We start from the raw sequence: 24824 nt of genomic DNA on the forward strand, positions 1-24824 counted from the left end.
ATGATGATTCGTGGCCAGCAACAATCCGGTTACTAGATTCTCTTTTATTTTTTCCCTCGTTCGCTTCTTCTTGTTTTGTTTTGGGCTCAAATTTCTAGTTTTTCCCTATTGAATTGCGCATGCAATAGACACTTGTGACGCACTGCATCCTAATTATTCCCATTTATTGCGTTGTGGTGTATGTGAAGGGTTTGGGACTAATTAATGCATATTCATATATGTATATAGATCTGGTGAATGAGCGCGTGTAGGGACCAGATGTTACAATTGGAATGTTGTAATCGAGTAGGGAGATTCTATATGGAAAGATGATTTCCTGATATCATAGAAATAGATGTTTCAGATGGCGACCCCAAGGTCCAGCTTCGCCCTCATGTAACTTGGATACTTCTAAGGCGATTTTCGTGATCTTTGGTAGAATTTTAAAAACTGAGAAGTGCCGAATTTGATAAGGATAGTTTAAGTATTACGGAAAAAGGGAAAACGGGAACGAACGTGACTAGATCTACTCGGTTGTTGATGCTGATCAAAACTATATATTTATGTCTATTATGGAATCGGACATCTTAGCGACTTTAATATACCATTTAATTCTTTGGATGCTATAAAAACTGCTCTGGATTTTCGAGGAACTTCACATGAATATGTATAACTAACATGTCGAAAAGAAGATCCAAATGATTCCGAGAATATATCATGGCTTCGAAGAAATATATATACTAGAATAGCATCCATAACTAATCTTTCGAAAATAAGAGATTCGGCATTCTAAGAAGGAGATATATAAAATATATTATATTATATTTGAAAGATCAGAAAATGGAGGGGATGGAGAGGGGAGGCGTATTATTGTTGTTGTCTAACGACGTTATAGACAACTTTTAACATATTTTAAATAAAACTGTTGTTGTTTATCATATTGAAATCTGGTTATGAATATACATATATATGTTTATAGTTACTTTCGTCTCGTTGTCGGCAAGTATTCAAATCAGAGTTGTTGCTGTACGAAGTGAAACCAAAGCCAGGCGCGTGCTAAATATATTTGTATGTGTGCCATATAAGCCAGCACCTATATACATATATATATATATATGTATATATATACATCGGTGTAGCCAAGCGACAAGTCAAAGCCAGAGACAGAGTCCGAGCCAAAGCCAAAGCTAGCAGAACCGATAAAAGCCCAAAGAGATCAGCAATGTAGATCAGTTTAACTCAGAATTCGCAAAAAACCGCTTTGATAACCAACAGAGAGATTTTGTTTTTATTTCTCGAATAACGAAAGGAATTTTCCTATATCCATACAAACGTACATATATCTCTCCGGAACACGCTTACCCACACACTTATATCTAATGCTGGTCTGGAACGAAAAGCAGGATACAAATTTTACCTTCATTTGAGCATTTGCCGAACGCAATTCGTTGATTTCGGATGAAACTAAAACCCCTTTTATAGGATTGGATTTTTTGAGTTTTTTTTTTGCGTTTAATAACCCCTTTGTGGTTGGTTTTTATTTGTGCGACAAGTGATTTATACACATTGAGAACTACGGATTGACTTTTGTCCTTTTTTGGTGATAATGCCCAGTAGCGTTGCCAACGAAGGCTTCAAATTTCCGACACGGCGGCAAATAAGTGATTCGTCTGCCGGATTGCCAGCAAGCCGACAATTATCGATTGGTAGCCCAATAAATAGCCCCCAACCGCCAGCGGATGTGGTGGATGAGGCTCAATTGCAATCGGAGCAATCCGAAAATATAATATTGCAGAAATCTTCATCTTCATCAACGACTTTGGCAACATCTTCGGGCCAAAAATGTCGTCGAAATGGTTGGCAAGTCAAGGGATCCAAACTATCCCTAAATACTCATAATCGTATAAGGAACATTGTGGAATCATTGAAAATAAAGCCGAATCCAGCTAAACCTATGATACCTCTGTCCATTGGTAAGTATAAAGTGCAGGTCAGGAGAACAACATTTTTATAATAATTCATTTAGAGGCAGAACTAAAACTTTTTGCCTTACACCTGTCATCGGCCAATTTACCTTCTATAGATTCTCATCCTCTTAAAGTCATTTGAAACAATTTTTTTTATTGAAAAACAAATTCTTAGTAAAAACTTCCCATACATAAATACATACGTTTTTTTTTTGTTGTTTTTCTTAAAATTTTTAATTAGCTAATTTGCGTAAATTGAAGTGAAAAACTTGCTTGGTTACATGAATCGAATTCCAATTCATTGGCCTGTTTCGTTCCTGTTTTATATACCTACCTACATATATAAATTTATGTGAATATATATAAGTATATGTATGTATATAGCATTTCATGATCCAGCATATGGACTTGTACACACCCACAAAAACTAGCCAATCAGCGAACGCTAAAGATTCCTGATGAAGTTCGAGAGATCGATCGAATGATCGGCCGATTTGGCAGAGATTTGGTCAAGTGTATCGTGTGTGTATGTGTGTGTGTGTGTGTGTGTGTGTGTAAGTCGGTGGAGTAAACAGATGAATATGCATTATCTTCTTTGGAAGATTTCTATTTCTGAATTTAATTTATACATTTAACTCGATGTTATTCTCGTTCTCGAACCTCGTTGTTGTTGTTGTTATTATGAATTTAATTTTCGTTATCATTTGCATAAAATGTAGTTCCACCTGTTTTTTTTAATATTATTATTTCCCCCCACATTTATTTTTGGGCCGGCATGATTTGATTTGAACCCATTAAGATGCATGTGCTCGACATGCCATTGGGCCAATTCTGGCCATGCAGTTATCACATGCTGTAATCTAATTGTTCTTCCGTTCCGTTCCGTTTTGTTTGTTTCGCCAGGTGATCCAACAACATTTGGCAATCTCAAGGCCGCCGATGAGACCATGAAGGCCGTATTGCATTCGCTGGAGAGCGGCAAATATAATGGTTATGCCCATACACAGGGACACGAGGCATCACGAATCGCGGTGGCCAAATATAGTGCACATCAGCGTCCCGATGGTGAGATCGAACCGAACGATATTATCCTATGCAGTGGCTGCTCCTCGGCATTGGAATATTGCATTTTGGCATTGGCCGATCGTGGTCAAAATGTTTTAATTCCACGTCCTGGCTTCTGTTTATATAATACCTTGGCCGAAGGCCTCGACATTGAGGTGCGTCACTATGATCTGCTGCCGGAGCAGCAATGGCGTGCCGATCTTGTCCAGCTGGAGAGTCTTATCGATGAGAATACAGCAGCATTGCTTATTAATAATCCAAGCAATCCCTGTGGCAGTGTATACGATGAGAAGCATTTGCGTCAGTTGATTGCCATCTGTGAACGTCACTATATACCCATCATAGCCGACGAGGTGCGTTTACTTGTCTATATCGTAGATCATCACGTAACTAGATCACTTTAATTTTCTAGATCTACGAACATTTCGTATTTCCGGGCTCACGTCATGTGGCCGTCAGCAGTTTGACTCGTGAAGTGCCTGTCCTATCGTGTGGTGGTCTAACCAAACGTTTCCTTGTCCCTGGATGGCGCATGGGTTGGATTATAGTTCATGATCGTCAGCAAAGACTGGGTGATGCCCTCCATGGCCTCAAGAATATGTGCGGACGTATTTTGGGCTCCAATACCATAATACAGGGAGCTTTGCCTGATATATTGACCAAGACACCGCAAAGCTATTTCGATGGCGTTATCGATGTGCTTTATGTAAGTTCGATTGAACATGTATGTATATATAGGAGCCATTTCACAATTGTATATTTGTAGGCGAATGCTAAGCTGGCCTATAATATGCTGAAACAGGTGCGCGGACTGAATCCTGTGATGCCCAATGGAGCTATGTATATGATGATTGGTGTGCTCATTCAACATTTTCCAAAGTTCAAAGATGATGTACATTTTGTACAGGAATTGGTCAATGAGCAGAGTGTATTCTGTTTACCCGGCAGTTGTTTTGAACTATCCGGCTATGTGAGAATTGTGCTCACTGTACCCGGACCCATGATCGAGGAGGCATGCACCCGTCTATCGGAGTTCTGTGAGCGTCACTATAAGAAAGAGGATGATACAAATGATCGACGAATTATTGAGCATGGCTTACTTCTGGATGATGATGAGGTTACTCCCTACTAAAACAGAGAGAGAGAGAGAGAATAAATGTTTCCAACTGGGAGCTATATATTTTATTAGATTATCTAAGCTACAATTGTGTTGTTCAATCATTAACTATATATATATATATATATACTTATATTTGTATGTGTATATATATTTCATATAAGAAGTATTGTCTTGACAAAAATTGCTGCAAAAACTACATATAGACGGATAGAGAGAGAAAGTTATGTGTAGTAAGAGCTAGATAGATGTAGGTACTATATATCATATATATATATGTATATAATTATGCGTATGAGCAATTCAGTTTAGATCAGATCAGTAAGAAAGAAACAATTTTTAGTTCTACATGTGATGTGGATGCATTTTCTTCTCCATCTCAATCTCAACTCTGGCCTCGTCTATACTAGAGACGGTTGGTAGACCTCCAGGCCAATGAAGTAATTCCTGTTCATGCTCCATTATCATATTGGCCTCAGCTAAAAAATGAGAGAGCTGATAGTCGACAGATAATGGTAAATAGTCTTACTTTAACTTACCCTGAATCCGATGCAATTTACTGCCATAGGCCCAATCTGTATAATAGCCCATGACAAATGTCAGTGGCAGTAATGGAGCCAAAGCTGAAACCCGTTTAATTCTCTGATAATAACTGGCACAACCATAGACGGCGCTTAAATAGAAACCGCCTAGCCAATAAAAGAGTTCTCGATGTTTGGCTATGGCCAGTGCTTGTTCCCGTTGCTTCATTTGATAGTGCATCTGTATCCAGCGCTCCATCTAACGAGTAAGAGAGGGATAGTGGGGGCTATTTTAGCCTTATGTAAATATGGTTGACCCCAATTAGACTTACCTTCAGCTCCTGACATTTCCGATACGCGGGATCATCGTGCTCGGGATAGCCACTGCCTGATGAGTTCTTACACGAGGCTGTGGCACCCATTTTTTTTGTTTTTAAATTGCTCCTTATTGGGTGTCTATGACGTTCTGTAATGCTAAATAAATGCCATCTGTCTGGTTTTGTCATCGACCCAGGATTCTTCACCATTTCCCAATGCGCAGGCGCTGCAATTTTTTCACCATTTTTGACAGCTGTGCGTTAGACAGAGAGGGAGAGAGAGATAGAGAGGGAGAGAGAGAGAGGACAACTGACAGGACAATGTCAGTTGCCATAGTTGGCTGGCTGAGGCACTGCCTTTGCCTTTTGCCCGTTTGCCTTGCCGTGTTTAGAGTACAAAAAGTGAAAGAAAATGCAAAATTTCAACTAGGCCTTCTCAGAAAATATATATATATATATATATTTATCATAAAAGTAAAACTAACTCAAGGCAATATTTGTTTGTGTTTTTTGTTATTAACATTGTTGTCTGTTTGTCGTTGTTGTTGATGTTATTATTGATGATGATGTTGTTTGTTAATTGCGAAGGCTTCTTTTTTGAATAATGTGGCCTTTGTTTTAAGAAAACTCTTCTCGGTCTTCAACCTCCTTTACCCCTTCCACCAAATAGGAGGCAAGTGAGTAATCCTTCGAAATGGGGGAAAATATATGTTATATACTTGAAATGATTTCGCGTTTTGTCTGAAGTCAATACTAATCTATACTGTGTATATATATAAGTAGGGATAAAAATTGGGGGTTGCAAATTGTGTGTGTGTCTGTGTGTGTGTGTGTGTGTGAGGGGGAGGAGGTGTGTGTCTGGACTCCCACCATCCCTATTTCCATGCCCACTTGAGTTCATTTGCTCTTTATGTGGGGCAGCTGTTTGAACTTGGCATGTAAATATTGGCCAAAGGTGGGATATATAACTAATGGGTCAGCATTGTGGGTAAATTCATGCAAACGGACATTCAATTTCCCGTTTTCTTGTTTTGCAGTCAGCAAAAAAAACGAAATTCATAAAAGAGGAAGAAAAATTTGTCACGAAATAGCAACCCAGGAGCAGAATGCACTATAAGATTGATGATTGACCGCTTACAGATACGTCGCTTAGGTGCAGCTGCTAGAAACAAACGCACAGGAGGCAGCGGAAGCGCCAGCGGCAGCGGCGTTGGTGTCGGCGTTGGTGTTGGTGGCGCCGGTGGTGGTGGCCCTGGTGGCGGCAACGGCAGCGGCAGCTTTCATTCTCATACACCGCATTCCGCTAGTGGCATCAATACGCCGGCCACGGCCAGTACCAGCTCCTCCAGTGGCAATAGCTTGACGCCGCAACAACAGCAACAACAGCAGCAGCAGCAGCATCAGCAGCAGCAACAGCAACAGCATCATCCCCATTCGCATCTGCATACGCATCCACATCCACATCATAGTCACGGACAACAACACACGGCGCATCATCAGCATCCCCACCAGCATCAGCATACCCATCATCCACACCAGCGATCCTCGCAAGCACCGCAAGCCTTTAGCTTTAATCCATCGCCAGGAAGTAGCCCTGGTAACGGCTTGGAGGCAACATCACGCGGCGGCCAGCATGCGGTCAGTGCGCTTAACAGTCCCATTGTGAATTCGGCCAGCAGCACAGGAATGCAACAGCAGCAGCAGCAGCAGCAGCAGATCGGAAGTGGATCATCGACAGCAGCCACAGCCGCTGTAGGTGGCTCCAATGGAGCGGGAACGACAAGCGGTGCCTTGCCTGTGGGTGTCGGTGGTGGCGGGCTCAATCTACTCGGCGGCATTGGCGGCCTGGGCGGAATGGGCGGTGGGGCAGCTGCTGCCGCCGGAATGGGAATTTGTGGTGGCATTAGCAGTACGGTGGGCAGTGCGGCAATTACGGGTGTGCCACCGCTTGGATTGGGCATTGCCACGGGCATTGGCAACAAAATTATGCTGGGACGGAAACAAAGTCTCAAAGGCGGTGAACCTTTTCTCGCTGATTATGGACCGGAGGAGTCTCTCAACGAGAGTGCCGACATCGAATGGGTCAATAAGCTGTGGGTGCGTCGCCTAATGCGTATGTGTGCCCTAATATCGTTGACATCCGTCTCGTTGAATACCCCAAAAACGTTTGAACGATATCCGGCATTGCAGTACATTACTTTCGTATCGGATACGGCAGTGACGTTACTATTTACGGCGGAAATGATTGCCAAAATGCACATACGTGGAGTTCTGCATGTGAGTAGAGTGAGTGCGTCGTTATGTAATCCATTGTAAGTGCTTCTTTTTTATAGGGAGAGGTGCCTTATTTGAAGGATCATTGGTGTCAATTCGATGCTTCTATGGTTAGCTTTCTGTGGGTTTCCATTATACTGCAAATTTTCGAAGTGCTCGAAATAGTGGCCAAGTGAGTGGAAGAAACGATCTTCTTACTGTGAGTGTTTTTTATTTGCATACTTTTGTAGATTCTCCTACCTGTCGATTATGCGGGCACCACGCCCTCTCATTATGATACGATTCCTGCGCGTCTTTCTTAAGTTCAGCATGCCAAAAAGTCGCATCAATCAAATTTTCAAGTAAGTAACAGGTAAAAGCATATCCATAATTTATTATATGGAATTTGTTTTCTATTTATCCGTACAGACGTTCAAGCCAGCAAATCTACAATGTGACCCTGTTCTTCTTGTTCTTTATGTCACTCTATGGACTGCTGGGAGTTCAGTTTTTTGGTGAACTCAAGAATCACTGTGTGATGAACAATACGGAATATGATGTTCTGGGAAGACCGTAAGTAATGAGCTCTCTCAATCACCGTTCATCTTCAATTGTCATATTTTGTTTTTGGCAGTGTGCTGACCATCAATTCACTGGCCATACCGGATACATTCTGTTCAATGGACCCCGATTCGGGCTATCAATGCTCACCGGGCATGCGATGCATGAAAATGGATTTCTTAAGCAGCTATGTCATTGGATTCAATGGATTTGAGGATATTGCAACGAGCATTTTCACAGTTTACCAGGCTGCCTCACAAGAGGGCTGGGTATTCATTATGTATCGTGCCATCGATTCGTTACCAGCATGGCGTGCGGCATTCTACTTCAGTACCATGATCTTCTTCCTGGCCTGGTTGGTGAAGAACGTTTTCATTGCCGTGATCACGGAGACCTTCAACGAGATACGTGTGCAATTCCAACAAATGTGGGGCGCTCGGGGACATATACAAAAGACAGCTGCATCGCAGATATTGAGTGGCAATGATACGGGATGGCGTCTGGTCACAATTGATGATAACAAGCATGGTGGACTGGCACCAGAGACATGTCACGCCATACTGAGATCTCCGTACTTTCGCATGCTGGTGATGACGGTGATATTGGCCAATGGAATTGTGACAGCCACAATGGCCTTTAAGCACGATGGACGACCCCGTCATGTGTTTTATGAGAGATATTATTATATTGAGGTGGTTTTCACTTGCCTCCTGGACTTGGAGACTCTATTCAAGATCTATTGTTTGGGTTGGCGTGGCTACTATAAGCATTCGATACATAAATTTGAATTGCTACTCGCTGCTGGCACTACCTTGCATATAGTTCCCATGTTCTATCTATCCGGATTGACATATTTTCAAGTGCTGCGTGTTGTACGCCTGATAAAGGCTTCACCCATGTTGGAGGGATTCGTCTACAAGATCTTCGGGCCGGGAAAGAAATTGGGTTCGCTGATCATCTTCACAATGTGCTTGCTGATTATTAGTTCGAGCATTTCAATGCAGCTATTTTGCTTTCTATGTGACTTTACGAAGTTCGAATCGTTCCCAGAGGCATTCATGAGCATGTTTCAGATCCTTACCCAGGAGGCCTGGGTGGAGGTTATGGATGAGACAATGATACGAACGAGTAAAACATTGACACCGCTGGTGGCCGTTTATTTTATCCTATACCATTTGTTTGTCACTCTCATCGTGCTCAGTCTTTTCGTGGCTGTCATTTTGGATAATTTGGAATTGGATGAGGATATCAAGAAGCTGAAGCAATTGAAATTTCGCGAACAGAGTGCCGAGATCAAGGAGACATTACCGTTTCGTTTGCGTATATTCGAAAAGTTTCCCGATTCACCGCAAATGACGATACTTCATCGGATTCCCAATGATTTCATGTTGCCCAAGGTGCGTGAGAGTTTCATGAAGCATTTTGTCATTGAATTGGAAACGGAGGATCCATCTTTAGTGGAGAGTTGCAAACGACCCATGTCCGAGTGTTGGGAATCAAATGTGGTTTTCCGCAAGCAGAAACCGGTGAGAATTATGAACAAAACGGCCAAGGTACGTGCAGCAGGCAGTAGTCTACGTAAGCTGGCCATAACCCATATAATCAAGTGAGTAGTCACATCATCCATCAGGCCCAACTTCCGCCTATTAACAAGTTTATTCTCCGTTTACAGTGATAGCAACAATCAGCGTTTAATGTTGGGCGATTCGGCAATGTTGCCCGTGGTGGGTACTAAAGGAGGCGGCGGTCTGAAGTCCCAGGGCACGATAACACATTCGAAACCATGGAGAGTGGATCAAAAGAAGTAAGTGCATTGGGATTCTGGTAATCCGTTTGATTTGTGTACGCTACAAATTGACAGGTTCGGCTCACGTTCAATTCGTCGCAGCGTTCGCTCCGGTTCGATTAAGTTGAAGCAGACGTACGAGCATCTTATGGAGAATGGTGATATAGCAGCAGCTCCACGTGCCAATTCGGGTCGGGCTAGGCCACATGATTTGGATATCAAGCTATTGCAGGCCAAGCGTCAGCAGGCTGAGATGCGTCGGAATCAGCGGGAGGAGGATTTGCGTGAGAATCATCCGTTCTTTGATACACCATTGTTCCTGGTGCCACGTGAAAGCCGTTTTCGTAAAATCTGTCAAAAGATCGTTCATGCCCGCTATGATGCCAGACTGAAGGATCCCCTGACTGGCAAGGAGCGTAAAGTGCAATACAAAAGTTTACAGTGAGTATGGATAGAAGCAACGCTTTCCAATTCCTTTTGTAATTCTCCTATCTGTCTTAGCAACTTCTTGGGACTGGTAACTTATCTGGATTGGGTTATGATCTTTGCCACCACACTATCCTGCATATCCATGATGTTCGAGACGCCCACATACCGTGTGATGAATCATCCGACTTTGCAGATAGCTGAATATGGTTTTGTCATTTTCATGAGTTTGGAATTGGCGTTGAAAATCCTAGCCGATGGTCTCTTCTTCACACCGAAAGCATATATCAAGGATGTGGCAGCTGCTCTGGATGTGTTCATCTATGTGGTGTCGACATCGTTTCTATGCTGGATGCCGTTGAATATACCGACCAGTTCGGCTGCCCAGCTCCTGATGATATTGCGTTGTGTGCGACCTTTGCGGATCTTCACATTGGTGCCGCACATGCGAAAAGTTGTTTACGAACTGTGCCGTGGCTTTAAAGAGATCCTTTTGGTATCCACGCTGCTTATCCTGCTCATGTTCATCTTTGCCAGCTATGGAGTTCAACTGTATGGTGGTCGCTTGGCACGCTGCAATGATCCGACAATTGGTAGGCGCGAGGATTGCGTTGGTGTGTTCATGCGTCGTGTCTTTGTGACGAAAATGAAGTTGACTCCGGGTGTGGATGAGTCCTATCCGGCTATGTTGGTGCCACGTGTTTGGGCCAATCCCAGGCGATTTAATTTCGATAATATCGGTGATGCCATGCTAACACTCTTTGAGGTATTATCTTTCAAGGGTTGGCTAGATGTTCGTGATGTATTAATCAAAGCTGTGGGTCCGGTAAGTCTATCAAATCTGAACCAAATTTGAGTTAAATGTTGGAATAACTTATGCTCCTTTCGTAGATTCATGCCATCTATATACACATATATATCTTCTTGGGCTGCATGATCGGCTTAACTCTGTTTGTGGGCGTTGTGATTGCCAATTACTCGGAGAACAAGGGCACCGCATTATTAACTGTCGATCAGCGACGTTGGTGTGATCTCAAGAAGCGTCTGAAAATTGCCCAGCCCCTGCATTTGCCGCCACGACCCGATGGACGTAAGATACGGGCCTTCACCTATGACATTACACAGCACATTATCTTCAAGCGGGTGATTGCTGTTGTGGTATTGATCAATAGCATGCTGCTATCTATAACGGTGGGTTACACTCTACTACATGGGCCAATGTCCTGTGTGTGTATGGGTGTGTGTGTGTGTGTGTATGTTCGTTCGTGTGAGTTAATCTATTTCCTCTACAGTGGATCAAGGGTGAGGTGCACACGGAACGTTTGGTGATTGTCAGCGCGGTGTTGACCTTTGTGTTTGTGGTTGAGGTGGTGATGAAGAATATAGCCTTTACGCCGCGCGGTTACTGGCAATCGAGGCGCAATCGATACGACCTCCTTGTCACCGTGGCCGGAGTCATTTGGATCATTCTGCAGACCATACTGAGGGTAGGTTTTTCAGTTTAATTTTTTTGGTTGGTTTCTTATTGTTTTAGTTGTAGTTTTTTTTCTTTTTTGGATTAGTCCGCATTACATTTTATATATTTTTGATTTTCTCAATTCACTCAAACTCATATTCACAAGAAATATATGTATGTGATGTATGTATTTATGATGTTATTCACTTGGTCTGGCAGAACGATTTGTCCTACTTCTTTGGCTTCATGGTGGTCATCTTGCGTTTCTTCACCATTACCGGCAAGCACACCACACTCAAGATGCTAATGCTGACAGTGGGCGTGTCTGTGTGCAAATCATTCTTCATTATCTTTGGCATGTTTCTGCTCGTCTTCTTCTATGCACTGGCGGGGACCATACTGTTTGGTGAGCTTTCATTTTATTTATTGTTTTTTTTTTTTTTTTGTCGGGGCGATACTGGGAAATCCTTCTCTGTTTCTCCCCCCCCGTCTATCACACTACCATTCTCTCTATTTCACTCTCTCACACACTTTCTCGCAGGCTGTCTCTGTCATTTTAATAATATATTCTTATCTTCTTTGCAAAAACAGGCACCGTGAAATATGGCGAGGGTATTGGACGACGTGCCAACTTTGGTTCACCTGTCACAGGAGTCGCAATGCTTTTCCGCATTGTCACCGGCGAGGATTGGAATAAAATCATGCACGATTGTATGGTCCAGCCACCATATTGCACTTTGGGTGGCAACTATTGGGAAACGGATTGTGGCAACTTTACAGCGAGTCTCATTTACTTTTGCACCTTCTATGTGATAATCACATATATAGTGCTAAATCTTCTAGTGGGTGGGTTTTAAAACAGATCGCTTGAGTATCGTATGGTTGTCACTTTGTTTTTATATATTCCCATAGCTATTATCATGGAGAACTTTTCATTGTTCTATTCAAATGAGGAGGATGCTCTGCTCTCGTATGCGGATATACGCAACTTTCAGAACACATGGAACATTGTGGATATCCATCAACGCGGTGTTATACCAGTGCGTCGAGTGAAATTCATTTTACGCCTTCTTAAGGGTCGTTTGGAATGTGATCCGCAAAAGGATCGTTTATTATTCAAGTACATGTGCTACGAGCTGGACAAGTTGCACAATGGTGAGGATGTGACATTCCATGATGTGATCAAGTAAGCGCAAATACCACTAAAAGTTAGAGGGAAATAATGATTTTATGATTTGATTTCAGCATGCTGAGCTATCGTTCAGTTGATATACGTAAAGCACTGCAACTGGAAGAGCTTTTGGCACGTGAGGAATTTGAATATTTGGTAGAGGAGGAGGTAGCCAAAATGACCATACGCACTTGGCTGGAGGGCTGTCTCAAGAAGATTCGGGCGCAGAATGCAAGTGTATGTATCATTTAAGAAACTCATCTCTTTGAGTCAAAAATAACTTGTCATACCTTTTAGAAGCAACAAAACTCTTTAATTGCTGGATTGAGGGCAACCAATGAGCAGCCTGTAATGCGCCCCAATGTATCACAAGAGGACAAGGCGCCAAGTGGTGTCGGTGTTGTCGATAAATCGGCCATAAGTACAATAAGCGGCGCCGTGGCTGGCACCTGTCCACCCACCAGTGATGCCTTTTCACCCACCTTCAGTTCGACGGAGAACGAGGAAAAGGATGGCAGTAGCAGTGCCGCCGTCATTGTTCTGCCCCATGCGGCTCATGCAACGGATACGGCCATGGGATCCCAGGCGGCTGCCGCTGCACGCCACGCCATTGCGGTGGGCAAACGGGCCTATGCTTTAAATCGTTCCGATTCGACGGGAAGTTCCGCGGGTCGCAAGTTTTTGGCGCCCACTTCCAGTGATCCCCAGCAGCGTTCGACACTGAGTGATAAGGAGCGCTTGCATATCAGTAGCCAGCAGCGTAAGAAGAATTCAATGACCACATTGCCACACTCCCAATTGGGCCAATTGGGTCAGCTGGGGGGAAAACAGCGTGATGGCAATAAGACGACCAATTTCTTTGCCCAACTGAACAGCGAGATCGCCAGTCAGTTTCATTATCCGACAATAAACGCAGCCACCGCTGCCGCATTGCATGGGGATCATCAGCATGTGCACCATCATGGGGCTCTGGGCAGTCCATCGGCCATGATGAGCCAATTGATTGGCAGCAGTGGGAAACTATTGCCCTTCAATAATCAGGCGAATGCAGTCTATGAGGTGCACGATTGGTGGCAAGAACAGGTCCTATGCACCCAGACAAGCGATGATGAAATTTAGCCGAATGTAGCATCCTCATGTATACCTATATATGTACACATATATATTATGTAGTTAACTGCTGGTGGCCTAGATTTTAAAAATATACACATCTGTAAATGTAAATTACATCGACTCATTCAATATTGAGGCCGATTTGCCTAGATCACTGCAATACAATCGATTGGGTGGGTGGGTGGTTGGGTGATTTCCGATCGATTGTCTTAGCATCATGAATTTTGTTGTTGTTTATCAGATCAGTTAGTAGTAGGTTTGTTATAGCTTAAATCTATAAATAAAAGTTTATATATAAATTTATAAATAGATATACATATGTATGTAAAGTGCAAATTAATGTGCCAAACGAATGGCATCCAATACCTGTACCATTAACTAGAAACAATTACAAATTGCCATAGGTGAGTCAAAAACTATCGAATCTAGCCAAAACATTTGTATTTCCATAATAGCAAAAACCTTTATAGTCTCAATTTGATTCTAGATATAGCCAAAAAAAGCAAAAAGCACAATATTATGTTTAATGTAATAATTACCTAAATTATTATATAATTAATTTAATTGTAAGCCAAACCCAATTACATGCAAAACAACAAAAAACACAAGAAAAGTGCACACACAAACACAAACATAAAGAAAAAAGAACACCAAACCCAAAGTCGTAATAAAAAATCGTTGAAATTGCAAAACGTTTTAAAAAAAAGAACTTACAGTGTGTGCGGGTGAACGTGTTAGGCCCTATAGTTCAGAAAGGTGTCTGGCAGTTGTAAAGCACCAGAACACAGACATGTCGATTAAATGACGACGTCCCAATCTCACACCTTCCGTCTCCGTCTCCGTCTCGACGGCTTGTGTGAGTGTCGTCACGGCAGGCTTACCGGCTAATTGAACATACGCGTGTCATGGACAAGCGTACGCATCCGTCTTATTTTAGGTGGAATGCAAATTCCCGCACAAACCAAAAACCTGACTTAAAAGTGACTCCTCAAAGCTCTAGAATTCGATTAAAATTCTGTTTAAATACTAGGCTTAGTGCGTGTGGCGAGGCAGTATAGAAAGTTTCGTTCAGCTGCACTGATCGAACACAATTCAGGATACTTGAAATCTAATAGCAACACGTTGACAAGATGCAACTGTTTGTTCTATTTCTGCTGGCGGCTAGCAGCGCAGCCTTTACTCTCTTTGGGCCTCACATTCGCATAAGTCCTGGCCAACAACCCAATGAGATTATTTTGCATTTTCGTAATCCTTGCAATAACAAAACTAGCTCAACAACACTGAGGCCACCACCACCGCCATGTAAATATCATCCAACCACGCCAGCCTGTGAGCACCGCATCACCAGCCCTGCTCCAACAAAGTGTGGCCACCAAACGACAACACCAAAGGATTGTGGCCACGAAACAACTACGCCGCACAATTGCGACCACGAAACAACAACTCCACATAACTGCGGCCATGAAACAACATCAACCAGAGCAACAACTTTGAAGCCAACATTTCAAACAACAATAAGCACTAAAGAAACAACAACTCAAAAGACAACTCCAAAATCTACTGAGTCAACCACACCCAAGACGACAAAGCCTACTACAGTAAAGACTACGGAATCTACAACTCCAAAGACCACCAAGACTACCACAGAAAAGACCACAGAGTCTACAACTCCAAAGACTACTAAGCAGACAACTCCAAAGTCTACTGAGTCAACCACACCCAAGACGACAAAGCCTACTACAGTAAAGACTACTGAATCCACAACTCCAAAGACCACCAAGACTACCACAGAAAAGACCACAGAGTCTACAACTCCAAAGACTACTAAGCAGACAACTCCAAAGTCTACTGAGTCAACCACACCCAAGACGACAAAGCCTACTACAGTAAAGACTACGGAATCTACAACTCCAAAGACCACCAAGACTACCACAGAAAAGACCACTAAGCAGACAACTCCAAAGTCTACTGAGTCAACCACACCCAAGACGACAAAGCCTACTACACTAAAGACTACTGAATCCACAACTCCAAAGACCACCAAGACTACCACAGAAAAGACCACAGAGTCTACAACTCCAAAGACTACTAAGCAGACAACTCCAAAGTCTACTGAGTCAACCACACCCAAGACGACAAAGCCTACTACAGTAAAGACTACGGAATCTACAACTCCAAAGACCACCAAGACTACCACAGAAAAGACCACAGAGTCTACAACTCCAAAGACTACTAAGCAGACAACTCCAAAGTCTACTGAGTCAACCACACCCAAGACGACAAAGCCTACTACAGTAAAGACTACGGAATCTACAACTCCAAAGACCACCAAGACTACCACAGAAAAGACCACTAAGCAGACAACTCCAAAGTCTACTGAGTCAACCACACCTAAGACGACAAAGCCTACTACAGTAAAGACTACGGAATCTACAACTCCAAAGACCACCAAGACTACCACAGAAAAGACCACAGAGTCTACAACTCCAAAGACTACTAAGCAGACAACTCCAAAGTCTACTGAGTCAACCACACCCAAGACGACAAAGCCTACTACAGTAAAGACTACTGAATCCACAACTCCAAAGACCACCAAGACTACCACAGAAAAGACCACAGAGTCTACAACTCCAAAGACTACTAAGCAGACAACTCCAAAGTCTACTGAGTCAACCACACCCAAGACGACAAAGCCTACTACACTAAAGACTACTGAATCCACAACTCCAAAGACCACCAAGACTACCACAGAAAAGACAACGGAATCTACAACTCCAAAGACCACCAAGACTACCACAGAAAAGACCACTAAGCAGACAACTCCAAAGTCTACTGAGTCAACCACACCCAAGACGACAAAGCCTACTACAGTAAAGACTACGGAATCTACAACTCCAAAGACCACCAAGACTACCACAGAAAAGACCACAGAAAAGACCACGGAATCTACAACTCCAAAGACCACCAAGACTACCACAGAAAATACCACAGAGTCTACAACTCCAAAGACCACCAAGACTACCACAGAAAAGACCACTAAACAAACAACTCCAAAGTCTACTGAGTCAACCACACTCAAGACGACAAAGCCTACTACAGTAAAGACTACTGAATCCACAACTCCAAAGACCACCAAGACTACCACAGAAAAGACCACAGAGTCTACAACTCCAAAGACCACCAAGACTACCACAGAAAAGACCACTAAGCAGACAACTCCAAAGTCTACTGAGTCAACCACACCCAAGACGACAAAGCCTACTACAATAAAGACTACTGAATCCACAACTCCAAAGACCACCAAGACTACCACAGAAAAGACCACAGAAAAGACCACGGAATCTACAACTCCAAAGACCACCAAGACTACCACAGAAAAGACCACAGAGTCTACAACTCCAAAGACCACTAAGCAGACAACTCCAAAGTCTACTGAGTCAACCACACCTAAGACGACAAAGCCTACTACAGTAAAGACTACGGAATCTACAACTCCAAAGACCACCAAGACTACCACAGAAAAGACCACTAAGCAGACAACTCCAAAGTCTACTGAGTCAACCACACCTAAGACGACAAAGCCTACTACAGTAAAGACTACGGAATCTACAACTCCAAAGACCACCAAGACTACCACAGAAAAGACCACTAAGCAGACAACTCCAAAGTCTACTGAGTCAACCACACCCAAGACGACAAAGCCTACTACAGTAAAGACTACTGAATCCACAACTCCAAAGACCACCAAGACTACCACAGAAAAGACCACAGAAAAGACCACGGAATCTACAACTCCAAAGACCACCAAGACTACCACAGAAAAGACCACTAAGCAGACAACTCCAAAGTCTACTGAGTCAACCACACCCAAGACGACAAAGCCTACTACAGTAAAGACTACTGAATCCACAACTCCAAAGACCACCAAGACTACCACAGAAAAGACCACGGAATCTACAACTCCAAAGACCACCAAGACTACCACAGAAAAGACCACTAAGCAGACAACTCCAAAGTCTACTGAGTCAACCACACCCAAGACGACAAAGCCTACTACAGTAAAGACTACTGAATCCACAACTCCAAAGACCACCAAGACTACCACAGAAAAGACCACAGAAAAGACCACGGAATCTACAACTCCAAAGACCACCAAGACTACCACAGAAAAGACCACTAAGCAGACAACTCCAAAGTCTACTGAGTCAACCACACCTAAGACGACAAAACCTACTACAGTAAAGACTACGGAATCTACAACTCCAAAGACCACCAAGACTACCACAGAAAAGACCACAGAAAAGACCACGGAATCTACAACTCCAAAGACCACCAAGACTACCACAGAAAAGACCACAGAGTCTACAACTCCAAAGACTACTAAACAAACAACTCCAAAGTCTACTGAGTCAACCACACCCAAGACGACAAATCCTACTACAGTAAAGACTACTGAATCCACAACTCCAAAGACCACCAAGACTACTACAGTAAAGACTACGGAATCTACAACTCCAAAGACCACCAAGACTACCACAGAAAAGACCACTAAGCAGACAACTCCAAAGTCTACTGAGTCAACCACACCTAAGACGACAAAACCTACTACAGTAAAGACTACGGAATCTACAACTCCAAAGACCACCAAGACTACCACAGAAAAGACCACAGAAAAGACCACGGAATCTACAACTCCAAAGACCACCAAGACTACCACAGAAAAGACCACAGAGTCTACAACTCCAAAGACTACTAAACAAACAACTCCAAAGTCTACTGAGTCAACCACACCCAAGACGACAAATCCTACTACAGTAAAGACTACTGAATCCACAACTCCAAAGACCACCAAGACTACCACAGAAAAGACCACGGAATCTACAACTCCAAAGACCACCAAGACTACCACAGAAAAGACCACTAAGCAGACAACTCCAAAGTCTACTGAGTCAACCACACCTAAGACGACAAAACCTACTACAGCAAAGACTACGGAATCTACAACTCCAAAGACCACCAAGACTACCACAGAAAAGACCACTAAGCAGACAACTCCAAAGTCTACTGAGTCAACCACACCTAAGACGACAAAGCCTACTACAGTAAAGACTACGGAATCTACAACTCCAAAGACCACCAAGACTACCACAGAAAAGACCACTAAGCAGACAACTCCAAAGTCTACTGAGTCAACCACACCTAAGACGACAAAACCTACTACAGCAAAGACTACGGAATCTACAACTCCAAAGACCACCAAGACTACCACAGAAAAGACCACTAAGCAGACAACTCCAAAGTCTACTGAGTCAACCACACCTAAGACGACAAAGCCTACTACAGTAAAGACCACGGAATCTACAACTCCAAAGACCACCAAGACTACCACAGAAAAGACCACAAAATCTACAACTCCAAAGACCACCAAGACTACCACAGAAAAGACCACTAAGCAGACAACTCCAAAGTCTACTGAGTCAACCACACCTAAGACGACAAAACCTACTACAGTAAAGACTACGGAATCTACAACTCCAAAGACCACCAAGACTACCACAGAAAAGACCACAGAAAAGACCACGGAATCTACAACTCCAAAGACCACCAAGACTACCACAGAAAAGACCACTAAGCAGACAACTCCAAAGTCTACTGAGTCAACCACACCTAAGACGACAAAGCCTACTACAGTAAAGACTACGGAATCTACAACTCCAAAGCCCACCAAGACTACCACAGAAAAGACCACGCAATCTACAACTCCAAAGACCACCAAGACTACCACAGAAAAGACCACTAAGCAGACAACTCCAAAGTCTACTGAGTCAACCACACCTAAGACGACAAAACCTACTACAGTAAAGACTACGGAATCTACAACTCCAAAGACCACCAAGACTACCACAGAAAAGACCACAGTAAAGACTACGGAATCTACAACTCCAAAGACCACCAAGACTACCACAGAAAAGACCACTAAGCAGACAACTCCAAAGTCTACTGAGTCAACCACACCTAAGACGACAAAGCCTACTACAGTAAAGACTACGGAATCTACAACTCCGAAGACCACCAAGACTACCACAGAAAAGACCACTAAGCAGACAACTCCAAAGTCTACTGAGTCAACCACACCTAAGACGACAAAACCTACTACAGTAAAGACTACGGAATCTACAACTCCGAAGACCACCAAGACTACCACAGAAAAGACCACTAAGCAGACAACTCCAAAGTCTACTGAGTCAACCACACCTAAGACGACAAAACCTACTACAGTAAAGACTACGGAATCTACAACTCCGAAGACCACCAAGACTACCACAGAAAAGACCACTAAGCAGACAACTCCAAAGTCTACTGAGTCAACCACACCTAAGACGACAAAGCCTACTACAGTAAAGACTACGGAATCTACAACTCCAAAGACCACCAAGACTACCACAGAAAAGACCACAGAAAAGACCACGCAATCTACAACTCCAAAGACCACCAAGACTACCACAGAAAAGACCACTAAGCAGACAACTCCAAAGTCTACTGAGTCAACCACACCTAAGACGACAAAACCTACTACAGTAAAGACTACGGAATCTACAACTCCAAAGACCACCAAGACTACCACAGAAAAGACTACTAAGCAGACAACTCCAAAGTCTACTGAGTCAACCACACCTAAGACGACAAAGCCTACTACAGTAAAGACTACGGAATCTACAACTCCAAAGACCACCAAGACTACCACAGAAAAGACCACAGAAAAGACCACGGAATCTACAACTCCAAAGACCACCAAGACTACCACAGAAAAGACCACTAAGCAGACAACTCCAAAGTCTACTGAGTCAACCACACCTAAGACGACAAAACCTACTACAGTAAAGACTACGGAATCTACAACTCCAAAGACCACCAAGACTACCACAGAAAAGACCACTAAGCAGACAACTCCAAAGTCTACTGAGTCAACCACACCTAAGACGACAAAACCTACTACAGTAAAGACTACGGAATCTACAACTCCAAAGACCACCAAGACTACCACAGAAAAGACCACTAAGCAGACAACTCCAAAGTCTACTGAGTCAACCACACCTAAGACGACAAAACCTACTACAGTAAAGACTACGGAATCTACAACTCCAAAGACCACCAATACTACCACAGAAAAGACCACTAAGCAGACAACTCCAAAGTCTACTGAGTCAACCACACCTAAGACGACAAAGCCTACTACAGTAAAGACTACGGAATCTACAACTCCAAAGACCACCAAGACTACCACAGAAAAGACCACAGAAAAGACCACGGAATCTACAACTCCAAAGACCACCAAGACTACCACAGAAAAGACCACTAAGCAGACAACTCCAAAGTCTACTGAGTCAACCACACCTAAGACGACAAAACCTACTACAGTAAAGACTACGGAATCTACAACTCCAAAGACCACCAAGACTACCACAGAAAAGACCACTAAGCAGACAACTCCAAAGTCTACTGAATCCACAACTCCAAAGACCACCAAGACTACCACAGAAAAGACAACGGAATCTACAACTCCAAAGACCACCAAGACTACCACAGAAAAGACCACTAAGCAGACAACTCCAAAGTCTACTGAGTCAACCACACCTAAGACGACAAAACCTACTACAGTAAAGACTACGGAATCTACAACTCCAAAGACCACCAATACTACCACAGAAAAGACCACTAAGCAGACAACTCCAAAGTCTACTGAGTCAACCACACCTAAGACGACAAAACCTACTACAGTAAAGACTACGGAATCTACAACTCCAAAGACCACCAAGACTACCACAGAAAAGACCACTAAGCAGTCAACTCCAAAGTCTACTGAGTCAACCACACCTAAGACGACAAAACCTACTACAGTAAAGACTACGGAATCTACAACTCCAAAGACCACCAAGACTACCACAGAAAAGACCACTAAGCAGACAACTCCAAAGTCTACTGAGTCAACCACACCTAAGACGACAAAGCCTACTACAGTAAAGACTACGGAATCTACAACTCCAAAGACCACCAAGACTACCACAGAAAAGACCACAGAAAAGACCACGGAATCTACAACTCCAAAGACCACCAAGACTACCACAGAAAAGACCACTAAGCAGACAACTCCAAAGTCTACTGAGTCAACCACACCCAAGACGACAAAGCCTACGACAGTAAAGACTACGGAATCTACAACTCCAAAGACCACCAAGACTACCACAGAAAAGACCACTAAGCAGACAACTCCAAAGTCTACTGAGTCAACCACACCTAAGACGACAAAACCTACTACAGTAAAGACTACGGAATCTACAACTCCAAAGACCACCAAGACTACCACAGAAAAGACCACTAAGCAGACAACTCCAAAGTCTACTGAGTCAACCACACCTAAGACGACAAAACCTACTACAGTAAAGACTACGGAATCTACAACTCCAAAGACCACCAAGACTACCACAGAAAAGACCACAAAGCAGACAACTCCAAAGTCTACTGAGTCAACCACACCTAAGACGACAAAACCTACTACAGTAAAGACTACGGAATCTACAACTCCAAAGACCACCAAGACTACCACAGAAAAGACCACTAAGCAGACAACTCCAAAGTCTACTGAGTCAACCACACCTAAGACGACAAAGCCTACTACAGTAAAGACTACGGAATCTACAACTCCAAAGACCACCAAGACTACCACAGAAAAGACCACTAAGCAGACAACTCCAAAGTCTACTGAGTCAACCACACCTAAGACGACAAAACCTACTACAGTAAAGACTACGGAATCTACAACTCCAAAGACCACCAAGACTACCACAGAAAAGACCACAGAAAAGACCACGGAATCTACAACTCCAAAGACCACCAAGACTACCACAGAAAAGACCACTAAGCAGACAACTCCAAAGTCTAGCACGTCGGGATCTACGAAATCTTCATCCACAACGGCGGCAGCTGAGACTACTTCATCGTCTTTACCTCCATTCAACATTTTTGAAGTCGAGACATCCACTGTGGAAAATGACGAATCCGATTGAAATGATTATTAATCTGTAAATGACATAAATATTTATAGTTCGAGTTTTCTTTTAATGATATTGTAATGGTATTGTAATGTATTAAGATTTGTAAAATACTAAACTAAAAAAAATATATCTGTCTTATTAAAATAATTTCTTGATGTTTTGATATTAGTAAAATTTAATATGTCATGAATGTGTGATGTTAATGAAAAAAAAAATTACATACATATAATACAGATATGAAATCATGGTAAGATGGTGATATTTAAAGGGGTACATTGTTGTCCAGCATATTTTCATCTTCGAGACTTTCCTCGCTGTCATCATCAACTTTCCAATCGCATAGTGATGGAAACTTCTCACTGACATGATTCAATTGACACTTAGAGGCTGGGGGACCCGTCTGATAGATGGGCTCATTGAAAATGTTATTGTAGTCGTAGTTGCAAGTCAACATGAATTGGAAACGATTGGATTTGGATTCAAGGAAATGCACTGCAGCACAGCCAACACGATGCGCACGATCCGAGACCAGCATTGTAAAGTGTCCAATTTTTTTACTAAAAGCAAATATTTTAGATAATCGGCCGAATTTAGATGTTGCATTAAGGACTCACTTTTCTGGATGCAAATGATAGCTATCAATGAAACTTTGATCGGCATCCAGATACTCTTTAAACCAATTGAGCACGAACGATTTCATGCGCTTGGAATGCGACTTGAATTCCCGTCCTATCCAGAAATAACCAATATTTTGTCCACTGATCTTAAAACGAGGTGTATTCCGGCATTTATCATGAGCGAACTGACAGCGTTTGGCATGTAGTCCGGCCAGGTATTCCAGTTCGGAGTCCCAGCGCATCAGCGGCATATGAGATGCGCTCTTATAGCCAGGTAAATCACCGCTAGCTATTTTAGATCTAGCCAAATTATGCATATCCAGTAACAGCTGTTTGCGGCGATCACTCATGTCCAATAGCTTTGGCTGGGGGCCACAACGAACGGCATCAAAGCTGCCATTATTATGGCAGGCAATGTGTGGCACTTGCACCGTATGGGTTCCATTATACAACGCGCACAAAGAGTCGAGGCAGTAATCGGAAGTCTGGCCCTCGGTTAAATTGATTGCTTGAAGGATTATTAGTAGCACTGCAGCCGGGACGAGGAGGTGGTTAAAGCCACCGGCACTGCACTTGCTCGATAATCTCAACATCTCGACGTTTAACCAGCAACTGAGCTTAGGTCGTATGCCGCTTTGGGCTTATGAATGAATGAATGGGCTTTTAGATGTACTAAACTCACCTGCGTTGACGATTTCTACAACGACGCGTCGTCTACTGCTGCCGTGTGTTGATGCCAATGCTGTTGCTGCTCTCTGTTTCGGCTTCGTCTTTGGACCTCTGATTAGGGCTGGGAAAAGTGGTAACCGTCCCTGGCTTCGTTAGAATCTCTTGCGTAGAATTCCCCTTAGAGCTCCAGGCGGTGCACTAAACCGGTCGGAAGCAAAATCGCGGCGTTCGTTGTAATCAACACCCAGTGTGGGAAAAATGCTTGCTTCAAGGCAGTTGGTTTTAAGTGGTCAAGTTGGGGGAATTATTGGCCAGTCAGCGATTACAGAATAGCGCAAACAAAAAAAGTAAAAGAAACATAATAATGCCAAAAGAATAATCAAAAAGAGAGACGTCAGAAAGACCGAAACAGAAACGTGCCTCACACCTAATCGGCATTAATTAATGCTTCGCCTCATTCACACTAAAAATAAAAAGCTACAAAAAAAAAACAAAAAAAACAATAACAAAGTATGCATAATAAAAATAGTAATGAAATGAATAAAAAAAGCATACTAAAAAAATATATATATGAGTATAAATGTATGTATATATAAACATGAATAAACCCTCGAGTGACAGACGACTCGAGAAAAGAAACGGTTCATTTCAATGATCCACATACGATCAGATCGTAGGGCATTGCCATTGATGCTTAACGAGATAACTTTCAGCATTTGTTTGTTAACCTACTTGTTAATCATATCATTTTAC

The 24824-nt window shown here is 42.9% G+C and overlaps 5 protein-coding genes across 6 annotated transcripts; 3 read left to right on the forward strand and 2 right to left on the reverse strand.

The window, feature by feature from the left end:
- The first annotated feature begins 1151 nt into the window (after positions 1–1151).
- LOC6641189 (tyrosine aminotransferase) lies at positions 1152–4263 on the forward strand. The gene is made up of 4 exons (XM_002064378.3): positions 1152–1952; positions 2850–3364; positions 3424–3717; positions 3778–4263. The coding sequence occupies exons 1-4, from the start codon at positions 1586–1588 to the stop codon at positions 4141–4143; spliced, it is 1542 nt and encodes a 513-aa protein (XP_002064414.1). The 5' UTR covers positions 1152–1585; the 3' UTR covers positions 4144–4263.
- Positions 4165–5397, reverse strand: LOC6641190 (plasminogen receptor (KT)). Its single transcript, XM_002064379.4, has 3 exons — positions 4982–5397; positions 4668–4908; positions 4165–4607 (listed from the first exon to the last, which is right to left on the reverse strand). Exons 1-3 carry the CDS (start codon positions 5174–5176, stop codon positions 4474–4476), a joined length of 570 nt encoding a protein of 189 aa, XP_002064415.3. The 5' UTR covers positions 5177–5397; the 3' UTR covers positions 4165–4473.
- Positions 5398–5519: 122 nt separating this feature from the next.
- Positions 5520–14411, forward strand: LOC6641191 (sodium leak channel non-selective protein). 2 transcript variants are annotated; one of them, XM_023175293.2, is made up of 16 exons: positions 5520–5643; positions 6004–7243; positions 7300–7412; positions 7471–7581; positions 7649–7792; positions 7854–9386; positions 9453–9584; positions 9642–10007; positions 10068–10818; positions 10884–11183; positions 11285–11479; positions 11668–11854; positions 12040–12294; positions 12361–12634; positions 12694–12856; positions 12917–14411. In XM_023175293.2, the coding sequence occupies exons 2-16, from the start codon at positions 6089–6091 to the stop codon at positions 13736–13738; spliced, it is 6501 nt and encodes a 2166-aa protein (XP_023031061.1). In that variant the 5' UTR covers positions 5520–5643; positions 6004–6088; the 3' UTR covers positions 13739–14411. The 2 variants fall into 2 exon arrangements, with proteins under 2 accessions (XP_023031061.1, XP_023031062.1); XM_023175294.2 differs by having other exon boundaries at positions 9669–10007.
- Positions 14412–14862: 451 nt separating this feature from the next.
- LOC6638091 (mucin-2) lies at positions 14863–22932 on the forward strand. Its single transcript, XM_047011209.1, has 3 exons — positions 14863–15839; positions 16560–16714; positions 16931–22932. Exons 1-3 carry the CDS (start codon positions 14863–14865, stop codon positions 22795–22797), a joined length of 6999 nt encoding a protein of 2332 aa, XP_046867165.1. The 3' UTR covers positions 22798–22932.
- Positions 22933–22970: 38 nt separating this feature from the next.
- Positions 22971–24041, reverse strand: LOC6638011 (antigen 5 like allergen Cul n 1). The gene is made up of 2 exons (XM_023175660.2): positions 23400–24041; positions 22971–23342 (listed from the first exon to the last, which is right to left on the reverse strand). Exons 1-2 carry the CDS (start codon positions 23993–23995, stop codon positions 23048–23050), a joined length of 891 nt encoding a protein of 296 aa, XP_023031428.1. The 5' UTR covers positions 23996–24041; the 3' UTR covers positions 22971–23047.
- Between the last annotated feature and the right edge of the window lie 783 nt (positions 24042–24824).

The sequence above is a fragment of the Drosophila willistoni genome (assembly GCF_018902025.1).
Source record: "Drosophila willistoni isolate 14030-0811.24 chromosome XL unlocalized genomic scaffold, UCI_dwil_1.1 Seg141, whole genome shotgun sequence".
NCBI classification, from domain to species: Eukaryota; Metazoa; Arthropoda; class Insecta; order Diptera; family Drosophilidae; genus Drosophila; species Drosophila willistoni.